The 19,252-nt window shown below is 53.2% G+C and overlaps 1 protein-coding gene across 1 annotated transcript in view; it reads right to left on the reverse strand.

Annotated features, from left to right (window-relative positions):
- CRYBA1 (crystallin beta A1) overlaps positions 1 to 13,716 on the reverse strand; it is a 16,606-nt gene extending 2,890 nt beyond the window's left edge. Inside the window, exon 1 of the mRNA XM_026656607.1 lies at positions 13,690 to 13,716. Within this exon, the coding sequence (XP_026512392.1) occupies positions 13,690 to 13,716 (27 nt within the window). The remainder of the gene's footprint in view (positions 1 to 13,689) is intronic.
- Positions 13,717 to 19,252: the final 5,536 nt, after the last annotated feature.

The following is a 19,252-nucleotide window of genomic DNA, read 5'->3' on the forward strand; positions in this document are numbered from 1 at the left end:
GACACCCCACCATGGGTTGGGACAGGTCTACACACAGACACCCCCCCCACACACACACACACCAGCGTGATGGGGTAGAAGTAAACATACTCCCTCACACCCCACTGTGGTTGGAGACTGGTACAGGTGTGTATATATATACACACACACACACACAGGCACACCCCAGTGTGATAGGGTACAGGTATACACACACACCAGTGCGATAGGGTACAGGTATACACACACACACACCCCAGCGTGATAGGGTACAGGTACACACACACACCCCAGTGCGATAGGGTACAGGTATACACACACACACACACACACACACACACACACACACCAGCGTGATAGGGTACAGGTACACACACCCCAGCGCGATAGGGTACAGGTATACACACACACACACAGCGCGATAGGGTACAGGTTCTTGCAAGAACAGGTTCTGAGCTGGTGGCTTGGGGGGGTTGTGTGGGCTCTCGATGCCATATGGAGCTGATCCCCCCGCCCCCGGTTGGCTTTAACCCAGGCAGTGCTCTGGTTGTTCATGCCCCCTGCTCTGTAGGAAGCCTGGCCTGGGTTATGTGAACCTGGCCTGGCATTTAGGGACAAACAGCTGGTGATTTTCTCCTTACTGGTGCCCAGAGATGGTCCCCTGGACCTGGGGTGCCCCTGGGAAGAGGAGGTTTGTTTCCAAGGAAGACCTTCCACCTGCAAGCCTCCTTTCCCCACCTGCCCCTGGGCCTGCAGCTGAGGGGGATTCATGCAGAGGAGACCAGAGACCCGGGTTGATCTGCTGATTCATTCAAGGTTCTTTTATCTGTTACACAAACAGGGCTATCTCTCAGCGGAGACCAGACACCTGCTGTGGCCAGGAGCCCCCTGCTAGCCTGATCAGGGTTAATTCCTGGGAGTAGACTCAGATCTTCCAGCCAGATGTGCTGGCAATGAGCATCCTCCCCTAAGGGCAGGGATTTGGGGGTTGTGGTGTATGAGATCAGTCACATCACCCCGTACAGGTAACAACACCCACCAGGGATGGCTACAAGGTACCTCCACCACAAGGGGACGTGGTGTTACCCCCCTGCTTGGTAGCATTGTTAATTGACAGCAGAAATGCTGGCAAATACGAAAACCTTGATGAGCGCCTCAGTCTAGCTGCACTCCTGGCTTGGCTGTTGTTTCTGTGGGTCCTTCTCACACAATTTAGTTTTCAAACGTTGTCATTGGGAAGTTCTGTCTACTACCTTCCCCCCCTCCATATACCCCTATCACAGCAGGATTGGAGCAACCCCCCGCCCCCGCCCCCGATGCAGAAACAGAACCCAAACACGTTCTCTCTCTTTTCCTTCCAAGACTGTAGGAGGAAGAGCTTATAATGTGTGTGTGTGTATGAGCAGGTGTGTAAGTGGGGAGGTGTACTATGTGTCTGGGGGTGTGTATTCCATGTCTGGGTGGGTGTGTATGTGGATGTGAGTGGGTATATTCCATGTCTGGGTGGGTGTGTATGTGTGTGTGTATTCCATGTCTGGGTGGGTGCGTATGTGGGTGTGAGTGGGTATATTCCATGTCTGGGTGGGTGTGAGTGGGTATATTCCATGTCTGGATGGGTGTATTCCATGTCTGGGTGGGTGCGTATGTGGGCGTGTGTGGGTGTATTCCATGTCTGGGTGGGTGTGAGTGGGTGTATTCCATGTCTGGGTGGGTGTGAGTGGGTATATTCCATGTCTGCGTGGGTGTATTCCATGTCTGTGTGGGTGCGTATGTGGGCGTGTGTGGGTGTATTCTATGTCTGGGTGGGTGTGAGTGGGTGTATTCCATGTCTGGGTGTGCAAAGATCTGTGGGGTAGGGAACACGTCTTCCTAAGTGTTTACACAGCACCTAGCAGAGTGAGGTCCCAGTTGGGGCGTGTGAGCGTTACCACGATATAGATATTAAACGCTACGAGTGACAGCTCGTCTCCAGGCAGCGCCGCCCAGGTATAACAGAGACATCACCTGCATACCCAGCTATGCTCTGCTGGATCCTCCAGGCACGGATTCCCTGCTCCGTCCATGCATCCTCTAGAGACTTTACTTGGCCCCTCAGCAGATAGCTGAGGTGAAGAAACCATTTCCACTGAAAATGGCAGAGCGCAAAGGAGGCGGCCGATCCCCAGGCTCCTGGGCGGGGGTGTTAACCTGAAACCTCCCCAACTCTCTTGTCCGTGTCTCTGGCTGTCACACCCTATGTGTGACCTGAGACACTTGGTCACGGGTTGAAAGGCCCAAGTTGAGAGCTGTGGTGTATGACTCTGTCTTTGCAAAGGGCTCACTCCTGGGCAGTTGGATTTCAGCTCCTGGCGCTAGGCAGGAAGGAGGCTGGGTCTGCCTGGCTCTTGGGAAAGGAGAGAGAATGGATGAGGCGATAGGAAAAGTTGAAAATTCAGCCCCAGGACTCACCTAGCTCAGCCTGCACTGCTGCTTCCTCCATGTAATATCTGCCTGCTCCAGCGCCTCTGGTTATATAGCATCCGGCTGGCCGGGGCCCCAGGCCAGGGTTTGTAGAGCAGTCAGCACTATGCTTTCTCTGAGATCCTTTCTGCTGAGCCTCAGAGATTCCAGCAGCTCAGCCCCATAGTCTGAGCCACGGTCGCCTGTTTGCACGGCTAATCTTGGTCACAAATGACTCAACAGCTTCGTTGCTCTGGTACTTTCCAGCCTGGCAGCATCATTCTGTCATGAGACAAGCTTGGGGTTCTGTCTCTATCCCGTCCCCCCTCCCCTGCCGGGACACCCCCCCACGATTGCTCAGAAAGGTTCTTGGTATTTCCTTTTCCGGGCCAGTGTTTTGACTGTTGTCAGAGAGGAGCCTCACAGAACGGGACAGAGCTTTTCCCCAGCAAGAGAAGAAAAAGAGACCAAGAGTGAAGGGGGGATGCTACCCAGCCTGAAGCACCCCACCCTGCTAGCAGCTGCTGGGAAAGGGGTGAGTCCCGCTGCCTGACCAAGCCAGAGGGCTTGTTACCCCACATGCATGTAAAGGGAGGGGAGCAGCTCTCTGGGCAGAGAAGATTTAGGGTGTGGGCTGAGTGACCCTGAGGGAGGACCCCTCTCAATCTATATTAGTACTCAGATGGCCCCCGTCATCTGAGTACTAGTATCTGAGAACCTCACCATCTTTAATGGATTTACCCCCCAGATTATCCCATAAGGGGAATTATCCCCATGGTTCCGATGGGGGAACTGAAGCCCAGAGAGGCTAAGTGACTGGCCCAAGGTCACACAGTAATCAGTAGCAGAACCAGGAACTGAAGACTGGTCTCCCAGGCCAGCACCCTGACCGCTGGGCTGTCCTTCCTCTCTAGGAGCCCCAAAGCGAGTGAAGGCGTCAGAGCTGAACGTTACCTGGGTTTTGATTTCTGTGTTAATTAACCTCCCTCCCAGGGGGGAGCCGGGGCTCCCTGGAGGTTTGCTGTCTGAGACCAGCTTGGGAAGGGCTCTGGCTGAGGGCTCCGAGACAGAGGCAGCCGCTGGACACTGACAGAGACAACGAAGTGCATCACCCCAGGTCCGTACCATCGAGTGCAGGCCTGGTGCAGTGTGAATGTCAGGCCATGCGCCAAGGCCCTGCTCAGCAGTTCCCCAGCCCGGCATTCCAGGGCCATCGTCTCGCAGCAGTTGGTGCTGAGCGGAGGGGTCTCTCCAGGGTGTGTAACATCCTGCAGCACAGAGGGCCTCCCAGGAGCTCTGCAGGCGAACGCCAAGCTGCTCAGGGGGGAGGAAAGGAACCTGCAGCCGGTCTCTGGGCCACACATGCTCTTCTCAGCACCTGACCTTCAGCTAACCGGGGTGGGTGCAGGCTCCCAGAACTACCCTTGTCCCGGTGGAGACAAGGTGGGAGAGGGAATATCTTTTATTGGACCAACTTCTGGTGTGGAAGGTACAGGCTTCTGAGCTTCACAGAGCTCTGCTTCCCCTCTGGGGAGGGTAACCGGAGCTGCTGAGCTAAAATACAAGCTGGGCAGATGGTTGAGCGTGTGCCAGAGGAGACCTTCTCTTGGTGCTTTGCAGACCAGCTCGGGGGGTGTTTGTGGGCTGCAGGAGACCTGCTGTGTCTTGGCAGAGCCCCAGCCCACGAGCTCTCTGGGCAGGGGCTGTCTGTGTGCTGGGCCCTGCTCTGTTAAATACTCCCCTGCTAGCTATCAGAGACCTGCAGAAAGCGTCTCACCAGCAGCCCAGCTCCAGCCTACACTGGTGGCCTCACACCCCATGACTGGGGCCCTGATCCTGCCTGCCCCGCGCTCTTTGGTAACCATAGTTACCGGATCTCTCTCTGTCCCATCCCTGCCCTGGGGTTATCCCAAGTGGCCTGGTGTGAGCAGGTTTCAACCCAGGCCCACCCACTGCTGACCCCTGCAGGCCATGAGTCCTGTGGGTGGATGGGCAGGGCTCCTTGTCGCCAGGCCCTGGGCCAGGGCATGCCAGGCCAGGCCTGTGTTTGCTGTGAGGCTGCCGGGGCCTGGGGCCTTCTGCCTTCGCATTGACTGCACAGAGGTGGCTGCCTGCCCTGCAGCGCTCTCCAAACAAGTGAGGTCATTCGCAGGCTGCCGGCTCAGCGCATTGCTCCCCGCGGCACAATGCGGCCGCTATGACGTCTGACTGACCCTTTTGTTTGGCACTAAGCAGTGAGAGGGGACAAACAAAGCGCCCCGTCAGCTCCACCTGGGCCTGGCTATTGTCCTAGCAGGGCTCTGGAGGCTGGGCTCCCGCCCCAGCCCCGGCCAAGGGGGCACACAGGGGCCCTGGCTCTCCCAGCGGTACAGAGACCTGCTGTGCCCTACCTGGGACTTCAGGCTGCCCTGTTTCCCCTCCACACGCCCTTCACCTGGAGCCACCATTGCCAGGGGGCTCTGGGCTGAGGGAGGGGCCCTCACCCCGCAGGAACATTCCTGGGGTGGGGGGAGCATACAGCCGTCTTTTCAACAAGAAAGCTTCCCCCTGGGGTGTCTGCCCCCAGTGCCCCCCCCCCGGGCGTGTGGAGGGGAAACAGGGCAGCCTGAAGTCCCAGGTAGGGCACAGCAGGTCTCTGTACCGCTGGGGAGGAGAACGCCAAGCTGCAGTGTGATTGCCCAGCTCCTGCCCTAAGGGCCGAGGGCTGCATACCCTCCACCAGGGATGGGAACCAGGCGGGGCAGAGGAGCACACCAGCATGGGAGAATCAATGAAGGCTTGTAGGAAGAAGCCAGCCTCAAAGTGGGTTATTGCTCCTACAGTCGCAGGACTAGGGCTCGATGGTGATTTGGGCCACAAGCCCACGCAGGGGCCTAAGCCCCTCATCATGCCCACATGTGGGCTACACAATGCACTGGGGCAAGTGGGAACTGGGCACCTTTCCCGCTTACCCTGGAACAGGGAAGTGGGGAGTAGGAGGAGGCTGGTCTCTGACCCCTAAAACACCAGCTGGCCCAGCTGAGCTTGCTTGGGGCGTGGTCCCCTCTCCTGGAGTGCGCCTGGAGGGGGCTTGTCTGAGGCACACTCCTGGGGCAGTGCAGCTCCTGCACTCCCCTGGCTCAGGGCTTTGCCTGACGGCACAATTGAGCACTCAGAACAGTTTTTACAAACTGCGTATTACTAACCTGGAGAAAGTCTGCCCCTAGTAGGTGAGGAGGGAGAGGAATCTGTGCTGATGCCCCACCCCAGAGCTGCCTGGTCTTCAACAAGAACAAGGAACATGCTACGCCCGACAGACAATCACACCCTCGCATTGAGTTTTAAGGCCAGAAGAGCCTCCCCCAGGGATTCTTGCAGTGAGCCCAGATCCATTTCCTTCCGCAATCCCTCGGGGCTGGATTTAAAGCTGTCATGTGACAGAGAACCCCCCAGAACCCTCAGCGAGTTGTTAACGGTTAATTCCCCTCCCTGCTAGAAAACTGTGCCTTAGCTCTAGTTAGTTCCAGTCTGAATTTCAGCTTCCAACCATTAGACCTTGTCCTGCTTTTTGCTGCTAGTATAAAGAGCTGCCTATGATCAAAAATCTCTTCCCCAGATCGGTCCTTATAGACCATGATCAAGTTACTTCTCAGCCTTCTCTTGGATGAGATCAATCGATTGAACATCTTTAGTCTCTCACTCCAAAGCAAGTTCCCAGACCCTGAGTCCTTCTTGTAGTAATAAACCCATTTTTGAACCAGTTTCAGTTTGCAGCATCCTGTCTGAACACTCTCCTCCTTGCTGCCTTAGATATTTGTATGAGATCGCTGCCCAGATGCTTTTCAGAGCACGGAAGGCCCAGCGGATCTATGGATATACACTTGCTCCAGAGACCTTCTCCTCTATTTGAGATACGGACAGTGTGCACTGAAGTCATCTCAGGCCAGACTCTGCCGTCCCTACTCATGGTAAGTACCCTGGGGGAGTAAAGCACTACTCAGTGTGAGTAACAGTGGCAGACTCTGTCCCTTTCCTACCACCTCTGTCCCGTATTTCAACCAGCAACGCAGCTTCCCTTAATAACAGACACAGGATGTGGCTCATTAAGCTGCAACTTCAGGTGGCCTGTATGTGCCAGCAGACTTGGAGAAGTCCTCTGTGATACACCTAGTCAGCAGCACGTGGTGTAAGCGCTGCTTGCTCCCTTTTCTGACAGCAACACGGGAATGGGGATACAGAGAGTGCAGAATCGGGCCCCCTGGTGTTGCCGTACTGCTTCTGGCCACTGGAGGGAGAGCGAATCACAAGAAGTGAGCTGGTCCGTCGGTGCCCAGGCCCGGCAGCGGACACGTGCGCCCAGGTGGCCTGTGGCGCTGCTAGCTGCAGAGCTCTGTCCCCTCCAAAAGCCACCCAGGCGCCCGCCAGCCAGACACAACGAGAGCATGGGGTGGGGGGTGGGGAAGCGGAAACTTTCCCTGATCGTCTCCTTTGGGACGGGGGTGGGAGGGGGGATGCTGGTTCTTCAGCCTCGAGCAGGGAGCTGCAGAGGGACCCAGGCTGGGCTGATCGACGGGGGCCCGTCTGCACCCCTGTGTGGGGGGACGAAGGAAAATGAAATGCTCTCCGTAAAGCTGCTGTTGTGCTCCTACGGCTGCTGGTTTAGTTAGTCTTTGTAGCCAAAGGCAGAGGCTGTTAACGGGGAGCAGACCTACAGCATCTCCCTGTGATCTTCCTGTGCCCTCATGCCCCCTGTCCATCGGCCTCCACCAGCTGCCCCTTGCCTTACGCTTGGGGAAGGGGCTGTCCTTGTGCTCTGTGCTGGTCCAGTGCCTAGCGCAACGGGGCCTGATCTGCACCAGCACAATACAAACAGTAATGAACAGACAGGAAAGGCAAAAGCAAACCCGGCCAGTGGTGGTCGTGTGCAGTGCTGGGAGCTGTGCCCTGCGGGCTGGGCTGGACAGCTTCCACGCACCATAACGCTGACGATGGACACGGGCAGGAATCAGCTACCCCAGTCTCAGACCCTGTAGCCCAGGATAACCGGCTCCACGCTAGGGGCTGTACCATTTACAGGTCTCCAATCCAATACAGCTGTGCCTAGGCCAGCCCTGAGTTCTATCCCTGCCTCTGACATCAGCTCCCTCTATGGCTTCACGTCACTGCCTCCGCCACGCCCCCTGCAGGAGACATGTGCCCAGGTAGCAGGTACAGGGCACACGCCTGTCCCTGGAACCCCACAGCCCAGAGGCTGAGCGTGTGAATTCCCTGCCCGCCCTGCCATGCTCTTCCCTAGCCAGCACAGCCCCAGAAGCAACCACCCCGTCTGCTGTCCGCTTGCCCTGTCACTGTGTACATTGGCTGAGCATTTGGTTGAATTTCTGGCCATTTGAGTTCACCTTGGGTCGGTCTGGAAGAACAGGGCCTAAGGGGTGTCCCACCCACCCCACAGCGCTCCCCACTTCAGAGAGGCGCCTTGGGAACGGCGCTGTCTGCAAGGGCTCCCCAAAGGGCCTGTAAGACGTCTCTCTAGACCCTGCTCCTGCAAGAGGCTCTGCTAGCGCATGAGTCTGGGGGACTTTCTCCTAAAAAGCTCAGCTCCCCTTAGGGTGACTAGATGTCCCAATTTTATAGGGACAGTCCCGATTTTTGGGTCTTTTTCTTATATAGGCTCCTATTACCCCCCATCCCCTGTCCCAATTTTTCACACTTGCTGTCTGGTCACCCAGCTTGATGCAATATCCCAGCCTGAGAGGAGCCAGCCCCTTGCAAAGGCAGGTTCCCCAGGGCTGGAGCTAGGTTCTTTGGCTGGAGCTGAGGAGAACACCTCAGACGGGCTGGGGTTTGCCGAAGGCTGCAAGGTACTCACATAAGGATTGTGCTGTCAGATCCAGCTGGAGCCCAGGGCAACTGGCTTTTCTAGATCCTCGGGATCCCCAAAAGGAGAAACCCTTTAGCATCACAGAATGAATTCCCTCCTGTTCTAGTCTCTACAGGTTCTCATACCCCTAGGGCCGCCGAGAGCGGGTTTGGGCCCCGGTGAAAAAAATTTTTCGGGCCCCCCAACAAGGGCGGACCGGCTAAACAGGGCCGATGAGGAGGGGGGGAAGCCGGGCCCAGGGTCCCCTTCCGGAACGCCGGGCCCCAGTAATTTTGTACCAGCTTCCCCCCCTCTCGTTGGCCCTGCATACCCCCCGACCACTACAGTATCTGAACACTGTCCAGCAGTGCACTAAGCAATGCAGCTAGCATCTGTCACGTCTGGTTTGCTCTCGTCCTCTCCCCGGCGGGGGATTGTGCGTACAGCAGAGTGGTTTGTTTTGGAAGGTGTTTTTTTAACAGCCACGCTGCTCCGGGTTTGGGTCAGAGAAGGACGGTGGGAGCAGGGCCCCTGGGGAGGTTTGGGGTGGCCCTGAGTTCCTGGGGGTCTGGGACCGGCCCCGTGGGATGCTCTGTTTGCTGCTCAGCTGGGCTCTGCCCCGGTGGTAGAAAGTTCCACGGGCCCGAGGGGTGGAGTTATGGAGCTCTGTCCCCAGCCTGGAGCCATAGACGCCTCTAGATACGCTGAGCCCAGGCTGCTGAGCGCCTCGAAGACCAGGCCCGAGACGCGGTATGCTATGGGAAGCCAGCGCAGAGAGCTAAAACGCAGCCCCCTCTGGGGCAAAACGCAGGAGCCACAACAGTGCACAGCCACCCCCATTCCTTACCCAAAGGCCACAGCTACTGCTCAGCTGGGAGACTGCCACTGAGGGTATGTCTACACTACAGGATTAATCCGAATTTAGATAATTCGAATTTGGGAAACAGGTTGTATAAATTCGATTGTGCGCGGCCACACTAAGCACCTTAATTCGGTTTTAAACCACATTAATTCGGTGGTGTGCGGCCACACTACCCCATTAACTTAAACACAGTAATTCGGTGGTGTGCGTCCACACTAATCCTAATTCGAATTAACAAAATCGATTTAGGCTCTACTCCGTTCGTCGAGGTGGAGTACAGAAATCGATTTAAAGGGCCCTTTAATTCGAATTAACTGGCTCTGTAGTGTGGACGGGTGAAGGGTTAATTCGGATTAAGGCAGCTAAATCCGAATTAAAGTCCTAGTGTAGACCAGGCCTGATTCAGCCAAACGGCGCCTCCCCGGTGCGATCTGTGACCCATTGCTAGGCTTACCGGAGACTCGGAGCAAGCTTGGGTTACCCGTCAGTTGGCATGCAGGGCTGGACGGAGAAATCTGAGTGCAGCCCCAAGGCACGTGCCCTTCCCATTCAGGCAAGGGGAAAACCTGCAGCAGCATAGCCAGCTGCTGTGCCTTCCCTGCAAAGTACCCAGGCACTCTGCTCTCCTGGCCAGCCCCAGCCCTGCTCCTCCAGCTGGACAGGTGGCTCCTGGACTTCTCAGCCCCACGTGCCGAGACAAAAGGAAAGCACAAAATGCAATGCTGACAAAGGCAGGCAGCTGTGTCACAGTCCCCTCCCCCACTGCAAGGCCTGTGTCTAATCTGCCTATTCAATGCGGGGCCGGTTGGCCACAGTCCATCTGGTGGAGCGGCCCAGGGTGTGCTGCCGGCTCTCTGGTTATGCCCGTTAACTCCCTGCTGGGCCGCCGCGGTGCAGTGGAACAATCTATTGCCTGGGCACTTGCTGCATGGCTGTAAATCTGCCTCTCCCTTTCCCAGGCGGAGGGGCAGTGACCTGCGGAGGGAACGCTGCACCCTGAGAGCTAGGTGCGAGTCCCAGGGGGTAAACGCTGGGACTGTACAGTTGGAACCTGCCTCTCTCCTGGGGCTGCAGTTCACTGCTGGGAGCAGCCTGGCGGAGCCCATGGCCCTGGTCTCAGCAGCACTGGGGCCCTTGGTTAATATATTGCACAGAAATTACCTTCCTTGGTCCCTCCACTCTCCCCAGCATTCAGAGGCGGCCAGCACTGAAACAGGGGCCTGTTGCTCTCTGCAGCTGTGTTCCGGTGGGTGGATTTTTAACAAGACCTCGGCTGGACAGAGAGTATTCCAAGGGCAAGCATGTCCCTTCTGAGCCCATACGCTGGATGGGCATGCACCAGTGCCTCATTATGCTACTGCAAATTCAGGGGTGCACAACGCAAGGCATGAAGCCACTCGAGAGCAGCAACTTCCTGGCGTTTGGGGTAACTGCCCCCGAGGGCACTTTAATTCTGCAGTGGTGGGTGCGTGCTGCAGAAATGCAAGACCGAGGGCTATGCCTCCCATTCAGCGCTGCGTACTCTGACCGCAACAGAGCTAAGTTGGGCAAGCTCATGGGGGAAGCGGCTGGAGCAGCCTCAGCTTCTGGGCTGGTTAGAGCACATGCAATGGAACAGGAGGTGACAGGAGCCCGGAGGAGTGCTCTAGGCGCTGGTGTGGCAGGGGCCCCAGCGGGAAGATGATGGCTGGTTTGTATTTTTCATTCCCACACCTGGCTGGTAATGCCACTCTCTGAGAGCTGGGCCCTTGCCGGTCACAGACAGACACATGCGCAGGGGAGTTTCCTGGGTGTCTGGCTGGTGAGTCTTGCCCACATGCTCAGGGTTTAGCTGATCGCCATATTTGGGGACGGGAAGGAATTTTCCTCCAGGGCAGATTGGCAGAGACCCTGGTTTTTTTTCGCCTTTCTCCACAGTGTGGGGCCCGGGTCACTTGCTGGAGGATTCTCTGCACCTTGAAGTCTTTAAACCACGATTTGAGGACTTCAATAGCTCAGATATAGGTTAGCGGTTTGATACAGGAGTGGGTGGGTGAGATTATGTGGTCTGCGTTGTGCAGGAGGTCAGACTAGACAATCATAATGGTCCCTTCTGACCTTAAAGTCTATGAGTGGAATTACTGTTTCATCCAAAACCTGAAAGACAATAACCCCAAAGCAATCCCAGTCTTCTCTGCGGGGGCTCCTGCCTCCTTGAGTTGGCTTCCAGTTTCTCAACCAGGCCCTGGGTCTGGGTCAGGCCTGGGGTGTTCGTTAGGCAGAGGTTATTCCTTTCACAGCCGCCTGAAGAGCAGGTGGGATAGCACCACATTCCCACCGTTGTTACTCCTTTGATGTCAGGACTGGCGCTGGCTCCTCACGCCTGGGTCCATCTAGGTCAATGAGCTTTGAGATCCTTCGATGAACGGTGCAGTACAGCATGCGAAGGGTTAGTGGGTGAGTTTGCAGATGCCCAGGTACAAGTAGGCCTGGGCCTAGCAGTTCTCTCAGTAACGCTCCCTGTTCTTCTCTAAGGTAGGGTGACCAGATGTCCCGATTTGATAGGGACAGTCCCGATTTTTGGGTCTTTTTCTTATATAGGCTCCTATTACCCCCCACCCCCATCTCGATTTTTCACACTTGCTGTCTGGTCACCCTACTCTAAGGCCAGGTTTGGCTGGTCAAGGCCTTTTGATCGCTCAGGCCTGCCCAGGCCACGTTCATGCACAGAAGGCTGGAGTCTAAGCCGCGTAACTGGGCATTGCGCCACTCATGCCCATGCGTGATGTCCATTTAGCACAGCTGGGGTGGTGCCTCCTTCGGGTTTGTGTGGCACCTTCCCACTTCACTGGTGCCAGGAGAGAGCTGCCAGTCACTGGTGCTCTCTAGGGTGACCAGAGAGTAAGTATGAGAAATCGGGACACTTTTTTTGGGGGTGTGGAGGGGGTCTAGTTGCGTATGTAAAACAAAGCCCCTAATATGGGGTCACCCCAGTGCTGCACGTTGTCAGTCTGCCAGTGCCCCTCCTCCCGTCACAGAGCGTTCTGCGCTGCCGGCACTAGGCCGGGGAGTTTGCTGTTCTGGGGGATTCTGGCGGCTGCCTAGCTGAACAGAAGGGCTGATCCCCATTGTACATTCGTGTCTGCAAAAACTGGCCCTTTTTGTCCTCTGCAAACCACTGACAATGAAAGTTTGAGGCCATTTAATGACGTGCTCGGCCTGTTCCCCAAGCAGGCCAGCAGAGCAATACAAAGGGGCCTAAGGTAAGCTGCACCTTTCAGCTTTATTTCACACTCCACTCCAGAGAAGAGACCCTTCTCAGCAGGGCACTGCCAGCCCCACCCCTGCTCTGAAAGGGGGTCCCTCGATGTCTGTCTCAGCCTGGCTTTGAAGGGTTACCCTTTCACCGCACTGTGCTGCTTCAGCCAGTCCTGGAATACCGAATGGGTGTTTTTTCATGCATGAGCCACCCAACGCTGCTTTAGGGTGCTTGGCAGCAGATACAATGCAGAATAAAATCCATGTCAGCTTTCAACTCCTCATTGAGCACAGGCTGCATCTGAAGCTAGAGTCCATTACATCCCTACTGGTCCTGCTCAAGGAGTCGGAATTAACTGCATGGCATAAAGGGACATGCACAGACATTACGGGGACGGGCGTCAGGGACTGAATTGTCTGTTCACGTGAAGGCTCAGCCAGGACCCAATTGCCGTCATAACTGCTTGAGTACAACAGGGATTTTGCCTGAATTAGCGCTGCAGCCTTTGTCTCTAAATCAATGGTACCCCGCGTGATTCTTTCTGAGCATCTGAACTGCAGCAATCCACCTCTCTCCACCTAAACTCCCTCCTGGCAGCTGCATGTCGTTCCACAATCAGTTTCCCAGCGTTCCTGCCTTGGGCTTTGTCCAATCAAAGTGTATTGATTCTTCACATCTAGATGCGCTAAGCAAAGTGTGTTTCTTTGCTTTGGCCCCAACCAGGTTGGTGGTAAATTATTTCTTCCTGGACGGAACTGGGCAGAATCGGAGACCCGGGTCACTTCACAGGGCTGTATAAGAACTGGGTGAAGAGCAAGGAAAGGACAGACAAACAGATCTTAACGGTCTGAATATTTGTAATTAGCTCATCAGCACGGGATCTGGGTCCAAATGTCCAGGGGCCGCAGCGATTGTGAAATGTGCGTAACAACGGATTAACTGCCATTGCCATTGGAACATGTGATAATGCTACCGTCACAGAGTCCATTTCACCTCCTGCTAGATGGATCCCGGCAGAACCTTCAAGGTCCTGTGATCTACAGCATCCGCTCACGGGCACCTCAGGGACGGGGGGAGCACCAGGGATATGAATGAGTTGCTAACCGGCTCTGTGAACATGTTGGTTTTCCGCATCTTGCTCTGTATTCGCTTCACTTGTTCCCCACCGGCTCCCACACGGGCACCGGTCAGCTCTGGGTCAGCTGTTTACAGCAGCCCAGCACCATGCCCCTGCCAGTGGGAAGAAATGGCTGATGACACTTCTCATTTTCTGAAGCCTACTGGTCAACTTGGTGGGAGTTGCTGGTGATGGCGCCGATGGTCCCAATTTACCTGCAGCGTCAGCTGTGGCAGTTTCATGGTTGCACCCCCCTGTGGTTCTGCACCTTTCAGATGGCCTCGATCTCCACCCCGTCCGTGCTCCACCAGATCGCCACAGACAAGAGGGTGGAGCTGGAGGGAGGGAGTCCGTGTCCTTGAGCTTCTGCAAAGTCTGGAGGCCAGTGAGCAATTGCCGGGGAAGTGCGACCTCGGTCAAGGACCGAATGACTGGCCTGAGGGCAAAGCAGCATCCAAGAATCGGGAATAGGTGATGCGAAAACTCACCAGGACGACAGTTCAAGGCTCAGCTCATCTTTCAGATTGGGCCTTGGTCACGTATATTGCCCATGTGGCTGTGTAGTCCTGCATGCAGCGAGAATTGTGTGTGTGGGGGGGCAGCATTACCTCTTTGGGTTTGATGTCTCACCTTTTCCAGAGGGAGACTTACCCCTGCTCCGCCAGGCCAGACTGCTTTATCTGACCGTAGTGGGATTGGCCTGGCTGTTCCTTTGGACCCTGGCCAAGTTGCATTACTGGGCTGCTCTTGTGGCTTTTGTATTCTCTTGTCAACCTACTCCACCTGCTCTGAGCTTACGAGACAGGAGGCTAGAACTGCAGACCAGAGCCCCTTCTCCTCCCGCTGATGGGCTCCATCTTGCAGGCCTCCTTGACGCTGCCTCAGGAGAGACCTCTCTTCAAACCACAGTCTCCTTCAGAAACGATCCCAGCGACGCTTCCCCAAAGAAAAGCTCGACGTCAAATGCAAGCCTGGAAACGGGGCTAGAACACCCTGGCTTTAGAACATACCATGATCTGTGGATTTATTAGCCTGTGGTTACATTGGCAATGGCCATTGCAAACACACAATAGAAATACACGCGGACAACAGACTTGGGTAACAGCTACGCTACAGAACTAATTGTTACACACACCACAAGGGCCATTTAAATGCCTGCTTTAACCACAGGTTAGGTGGCCAAATCCCTCGGGCTGCCTTTAGCTAGATGCTCCTGTCTCAGAGGCGTGCAGTTAACAGTCTTGATCACTCACTGATAAAGCACAAAGTCCCATTTAAAACTCTGCCCCTAAATTCAGTTCCCGGAGTTCTCCAGCTACTTTGACTGGAGACCGCTGTCAGGAGCAGAGGTCTGTGCTGCTTCGGGCAGCAGGGATTTTAAACCCCACGGAAGGCAGTGGGACCTGGGCCTCTACCTCCCTTACGCTCCTTTGGAAATCCCAGCCCTGGCCCTTAGGTTTCTGCAGTTATTTCCAGTTTGCGTTGCCCCACTTCTCAAGGGTATTTCTGACCATGGCAGTGCTGCATCAGCCCCGGATAAGCTGCTTCACCTACATGGGAGATGTCCCAGTTGCACTGTCCCCTCTCTGGTGCACCCCCCAAGTATCAGGCCACGTGTCTTTACCTATCCTGGGGTCGGATTCCACAATTCTCCCACTCCCAGACTAGGTGCTGGGCGACAGTAACCTGGGCATCCACCATGCTTACCTGGAGGCCCGGCTGAGTTCTGGTTCTTCCCTTCAGGAGTCTGTGCCCAGTGGAGTACCACGACCAGGGTGGATAAAAATCAATGATTTAAAAAAAAAAATTAAATCGGATTTTTTTTTATTTAAATCGGATTTTTTTTAGAAAATGCTTTTAGAGGAAAAAAACCTATCTAAAGATACATTATAGCTCAAAGATATCTGGTCATGGAATAGGGATTATAAATTCTAATTCTATAATATGAGACAATATAGTCATGTAATGTTTAAGAAAAGTTTTGTAAAAGAGTTCCAATAGTTTATGGATTAGGGACCCAATTTTATGGGGTTCCAGGGGCTTCTGTATAGATTATTTAGGTTAATCTTTCTATCTACCCAATGGGACTCAGTGCTCAGTCTAGAAGATACCATCAGAGATGCTAAGTTTTGCAGTTCTCAAACTGTGGATTTGTGTCTCCAGAGAGAACATGCTTGTTAACAGCAAAAATGTTTTGAAATAAATAATATATAGAGGTGAGAAATAACAGACCTCAACCCTATTGTCCCTCTGCAGATTTGTGTACACAGAGTCAACCCCTTACCTCTCTCTAAAAGTGCAAAGTTTCTAAAAGTCCAATAAATAGAAGATTGTTGGGGGCTGAATAGATCTGGACAAGGAGAAGAAGTCTGGAGATAAATGTGAGAAGGGAGGGACAGGCAGCAGAAACAAAAGTGAAACTGTTTGAGCAGCACATTCCAGAAGTCTTGAGGTCTTTCTGAGTGTAGCCTTCATTGATTTGAGATCTACCATACCATTCTCTCACTAGAAGGGAAAACCCATAACGGCAGCAGGCCGTAAGAGAGACCCAGTTTGGGAATAAGAACCATTCAAGAAATATATGATTGATGATGATGTTTTAAAGAAAGTCACACCAGCGAACTGGCGGAAGTCACTTAAGTACTTGGATTCAGAGACTGTTGAAGTGATAATCTCACTTTTAACAGCAGTAGCTTCTTCTGCCGGCATAGAAAGAATATTTTCTTCCTTTGGACTAATTCATTCCAAATTGAGAAATCGTTTGGGACCTGAAAAAGCAGGAAAGCTTGTTTTTCTTTTCCAGATTATGAACAAACAGGAAAATTAAGGTGAAGACTGGCTGGGATGATTTAGTTGGTGTTGGTCCTGCTTTGAGCAGGGGGTTGGACTAGATGATCTCCTGAGGTCCCTTCCAACCCTGATATTCTATGATTCTATGACTGAGTTAGCTACAGAAGCCAATATTTTAAGTTTCTCATGTTGACCTGGCTGACATAGTCGATTTAATTTTTGTTTTTAAACATTTCATTTAACTATTTTAGTTAAAAACAAGCCTGATTTTAAAAAACTTGAACATTTAACTCAATTCAAAAATTCATATGCTTGTTTTGTTAAAATATTATATGTTTGCTGTTGAAGATAAAAATCCAGAATACATAACATTGTTGTTTTAGTTAAATAAAACAGTTTAAATGTCTGTCTGGTGATGTTCTCCTCCTAATACAGCATGGCAAGAAAATCCTCCAAATATTAATAATTAACCTGTTGAATTGGAGATAGTTCACCTCCAATGACTTCATAAATATCTGCTTCAATTACCTTCGATAAATGAAATAACCACACAATCATTCATTTTCTGATATAGCTGTAAAACTAATCTGAAAAGTTTTAAAAATAAATCACTTTAAAAATGTATAGTGTGTACCTTCAAAAAATGAAACCTACATCTATCTGAGTTGTGAAGAATATGTATTCAGATTATAACAACCAACAAGAATGCACTTTTATGTAGAAATCCATGATTAAATGGAGTCTTCCTGACTAGTGATTTAAATCATGATATAAATCAAATCCACCCTGACTGCGACACAAGAGCCTTCATAGCCAAAGGGCTGCTTATTTCAACCAAAGGAACAGATCATAAAAGGATTTGATAAAAAAAAAAATGTCTACACCATCAGAGGGGTAGCCGTGTTAGTCTGGATCTGGAAAAAGCGACAAAGAGTCCAGTGGCACCTTATAGACTAACAGACGTATTGGAGCATAAGCTTTCGTGGGTGAATACCCACTTCGTCAGACATATTCACCCACGAAAGCTCATGCTCCAATACGTCTGTTAGTCTATAAAGTGCCACAGGACTCTTTGTCGCTGTCTACACCATGTTGGTCTTACCTAAAGGCTTCCCACCTCCGATGGTAACCCAGGCAGGGGTGTCTTCAGACACCCCCAGCGGGTGCTTGTGTCTCAGCCGGCCTCCCCCAAACAACTCCCCCACTCTCGCGAGTTGTCCTTTTTGAGCTGCTCTAGTCCTCTTGCTCGCTCGTCTGAGTTCCTGTGTCCCTTCTGTAGATACCCAGGCTCAGCAGGAGATGGAGTCAGAGTCCTCAGAGCCAGTGGCTCTACCATTGTCCCTTAACAACTCTCAGGTGTTTGCTGAGAGGTGGCTGCCTTATCTTGAGCTAGTCTTTCACTTCCTGCTGGCTCTTCCTTACAGCCCTCTAGGAGCCCAACCCAATATATTCACACCGTGACTATCCCAACATCCAGTGTCTGTACATCACTACAGAGATGCTCCGTATCCATCACAGGAGCCTCGGCAGGTTTCATTTGTTCTAAGATCAGACTGGTTTTACTATGCTGTGCAATTCTAGCCAGATGGACCTGGGTGTGCTTTACACAGAGCTCAGTGGCCCCAGCCCTGCACTGCAGCCACCTCTGGGGAAGACCACAGCAGCTCTTTATGACAGGACATAAAAAATAAACACAAATTGTATTTGTTACCTTACCTGTCGTCTGCGCCAGGGTTTCTGGGCGGCCCATCCCTGTCGTATCTGAGCACATTAGGGGAATTATTTTCATGAGCCCCCAAGAGGCAGGGAAATGCTGTTATCCTCAGAACTGGGTACCGAAAGCCAGAGAAATGAAGTGAGTTGCCCCATGTCAAGGCTGTGGGACAGCTGGAGAGTGTACCCTGATCTCGTGGGCTCCGTGGCAGGCCCCGAATCCCAAAGACGATCTGCCTGGCCCCCTTCTCACCTTCCGTTTGTGTGCGCATGCTCATGTATGTGTTTGTACCGGCAGCAAGTTATGAGAGCCAGTGTGAATGTCCACGTCCCTGTGTGTCATGCTGTCCAGTATGGGGCTGTGTGATGCTATATTGCGTGTGTAGCTTTCCACTGTCTGAGAGTGCGTGTAAGGATAGCTGGAAAGTGAGTTTGCAAGACCAGTGTGTGTGTGTAAGGCTGGTGTGAGTGAGTAAGGATGGCCTGTGTGTGAGAGGCAGGCTAGTGTGAGTGTGTGATGCCTAAGGCTAGTTGGTGCCTCTGTGTGCATGAGCATGTAAGGCTGGCTGGTGTCTTGTGTGTGTGTGTGTGTCTGTAATGCTGGCCGGTGTGTGTGTCTGTAAGACTGGTCGGTGTGGATGGGTGTGCAAGATTTGTGGGTGTAGAAGGGTGGCTGGCAGAGGTGCAATGCTGACTGATGGGTGTGCAAGGCTGGGAGGCTGTGTGTACAAGGTTGGCTGGTGGGACTGGGTATGTAAGGATAGGCAGCGGTGTTGGGTATGCAAGGATATGTGTGTGTGGGTTTGCAAGGCAGGCTGGTGGAGATGTAAGGCTTGGTGTACAAGGGTGGGTGTGTGGAGGAGTGGATGTGCAAGACTAGCTGATGGGTGGGGTGAGAGGCTGTGCAAAGCTGAGTGTGCAAGGCTGGTGGCTGGGCATGTGTGCAAGGATGTGTGGGGTGGGTGTGCAAGACAGAGAGTGCGAGGCTGCAAAAGGAAGTGCAGGGGGTGTGGGGCAGGCATACACAAGGCTGGGTGTGCAAGGCAGAATGTACAAGTGTGGGTGGGTGTGTAAGGCAGAGTGCATGGCTATAGGGGATAAGTGTGCAAGGCTCCACTTAGGAAGGAACAATCAGTTTCACACATACAGAATGGGAAGAGACTGTCTAGGAAGGAGTACGGCAGAAAGGGATCTAGGGGTTATAGTGGACCACAAGCTAAATATGAGTCAACAGTGTGATGCTGTTGCAAAAAAAGCAAACATGATTCTGGGATG

The sequence above is a fragment of the Terrapene carolina genome, unplaced genomic scaffold (genome assembly GCF_002925995.2).
Source record: "Terrapene carolina triunguis isolate 2854851 unplaced genomic scaffold, T_m_triunguis-2.0 Scaffold231, whole genome shotgun sequence".
Classification (NCBI taxonomy): domain Eukaryota; kingdom Metazoa; phylum Chordata; order Testudines; family Emydidae; genus Terrapene; species Terrapene triunguis.